General features: G+C 38.3%; 1 protein-coding gene across 1 annotated transcript; it reads left to right on the top strand.

The window, feature by feature from the left end:
* The first annotated feature begins 1,262 nt into the window (after window positions 1–1,262).
* Window positions 1,263–1,712, top strand: LOC143857042 (uncharacterized). Its single transcript, XM_077367313.1, has one exon. It carries the CDS (start codon window positions 1,263–1,265, stop codon window positions 1,710–1,712), a length of 450 nt encoding a protein of 149 aa, XP_077223428.1.
* Window positions 1,713–2,121: the final 409 nt, after the last annotated feature.

Genomic DNA, 2,121 nt, shown 5'->3' with positions numbered 1-2,121 from the left:
AAAACATCAATAGTAAAAAAAACTACCAGCAGCCTCAAATACTCTTGTTGCAAGATCTTTGCCATAAACAGCACCAAAATCTACCAACTCCAAATTGAGCAAGAGGAGTCAGTCCTGCATTCATTGACCATAGGAAAATGAGAAAACAAAAAGCAGCAAAAAATCCACAACTTAGAAAACCTGTTATAATTCAAAGAATTCAAGAACCCAATTATCTTTGAAAGTTTTCTATTTGTCATCATCAAGTCAAAGAACTAAAGAAAAACTTCAATTATCTTTGAAAGCTTTATATAATCTTTCTCAACATAAATTCCAAAAGAAAAAAAAGCATCATAATTTTCTATCTGTAAAAAAAAGACATTTTCGTTTGTAACAAAGATAATGGAAATGAACATTAAAGATAAGCTTTCTTTAATTAATATTATGGTAGGGATCTGATAGAGAACAAGGGTTAACTGAGACGCGAGACTTGGAAGAAGAGGAGGTTAATCACGGTGTAGAACAATTGGGAAGTCAGCAGTATCATTGAGAAAGAAACAAAGCGAGTCAAGGAAAGAGAGTGAAGAGACTCCCATGTGGATGAAGGATTACGTCCGTCATTAGATTAAGAATGATCCAAGAATAATGATTAGCTGAAGGAATATTATACTAGGTTGTTATCTTTTCAGTTTTCTTGTTATTTTGTTAAAAAAAAAGCTACAAGAGCTGAATTAGTTACGATCGTGTCAGAGAATCCCTTTCTGTTAGAGCCAGCTCTATAAAGGACCAGCACGATGGGTAAAAATATATAGAAAAGTATTATTCCTTTCTCTCTATCTCTTTCTCTCTTTCTCCTTCTCCCTCTCTTTTACTCCTTCTCCCTCTCTTTTTCTCCATTCGTCACTAAGATCTGAACATAGCTGTGAAGGGTTCATAACATTGGTGCTTGTATTGACTCTGCCTAGATTCATTAAATCAATGAAAGAAAACACGAGAGCTCAATCAAAGATTGATGAACAATTCAAGCTTCATCAACAACAACTTAATGAGATCCGATTTCTTTAGGCACAACAACATGAAGAGCTAGTTGCCATGATCAAGCAGTTGCAGAGCTCTTCATCGCAACCCTCCTTTCAACGCACTTCCGCCGACGATCCCTCTTCCGGTAACAGAGCTCTTCATCGCAACCCTCCTTTCAACGCACTTCCGCCGACGATCCCTCTTCCGGTAACTCTGATGATGTTCCTGTTCCTATACAGCCAAATTTCAATCGATTTATTAGAATGGATGTCCCCAAATTTGATGGCACAGATCCAATTGGATGGATCTTCAAGATCGAGCAATTTTTTAATTACTACACTACTCTTGAAGATCAGCGATTATCCATTATTTCTTTCCATCTGGATGGCCCTACTCTTGCTTGGTTCCAATGGGCCAAAGCAAACAATCTTCTACATTCTTGGAAAGGTTTCCTAGATGCTATTCACATTCGTTTTGGACCATCATTCTATGAAGATCACAAAGGGGAATTGGCCAAAATTCATCAAAAAACTTCCGTGGAAGAATATCAACACAGATTTGAGGACCTTTCTAACAAGGTTAGTGGTTTATCGGAATCGTTTCTCACTAGTTTCTTCATCTCTGGACTCAAACCAGATCTAAAACGCAAATTGTTAGTTTTACAACCTACCTCGCTCATCCAAGCAATGTCGCTAGCTCGGATCTATGAATAGAAATACGAGGACATTCGGCACTTGTAAACCTAATTGGTTAAAACCTGTGGGGGGGGGGTATTCTACTAACTCCACCTAACCCTGCCATTAAAGCACTTCCAGCTCCTCCGTTAAAGCAAATTTCAATCCGTACAAGACAATTCACTAAGGAGGAAATGAATCAGAAATGGGAAAAAGGGATCTGCTATTTTTGTGTTGAAAAATTTGTCCCTGGTCATGATTGTCGCCGTCGATTATATCATCTTACGGCAATGGACAATGAAATTGACCAAGTCACTGACGAAGGAACTGATGATCCTTCACTCCAACAAATTGAAGAATTGCCTGAGGATAACACGGCTGAAATCAGTTTTCATGCTATGGTGGCACAACAAAATCCCACTACATTTCGAGTCAGCGGGGCATGTGC

Source organism: Tasmannia lanceolata, unplaced genomic scaffold (genome assembly GCF_043159265.1).
Source record: "Tasmannia lanceolata isolate RefF3 unplaced genomic scaffold, GAP_Taslan_0.1 ptg000024l, whole genome shotgun sequence".
NCBI classification, from domain to species: Eukaryota; Viridiplantae; Streptophyta; class Magnoliopsida; order Canellales; family Winteraceae; genus Tasmannia; species Tasmannia lanceolata.
Note: the sequence above shows the minus strand (reverse complement) of the source record. Positions and strands in the feature narration are given on the sequence as shown.

Coding starts and splice junctions, on each gene's coding strand:
- LOC143857042 (XM_077367313.1), top strand. CDS start 1,263: ATGGATGTCCCCAAATTTGATGGCACAGATCCAATTGGATGGATCTTC.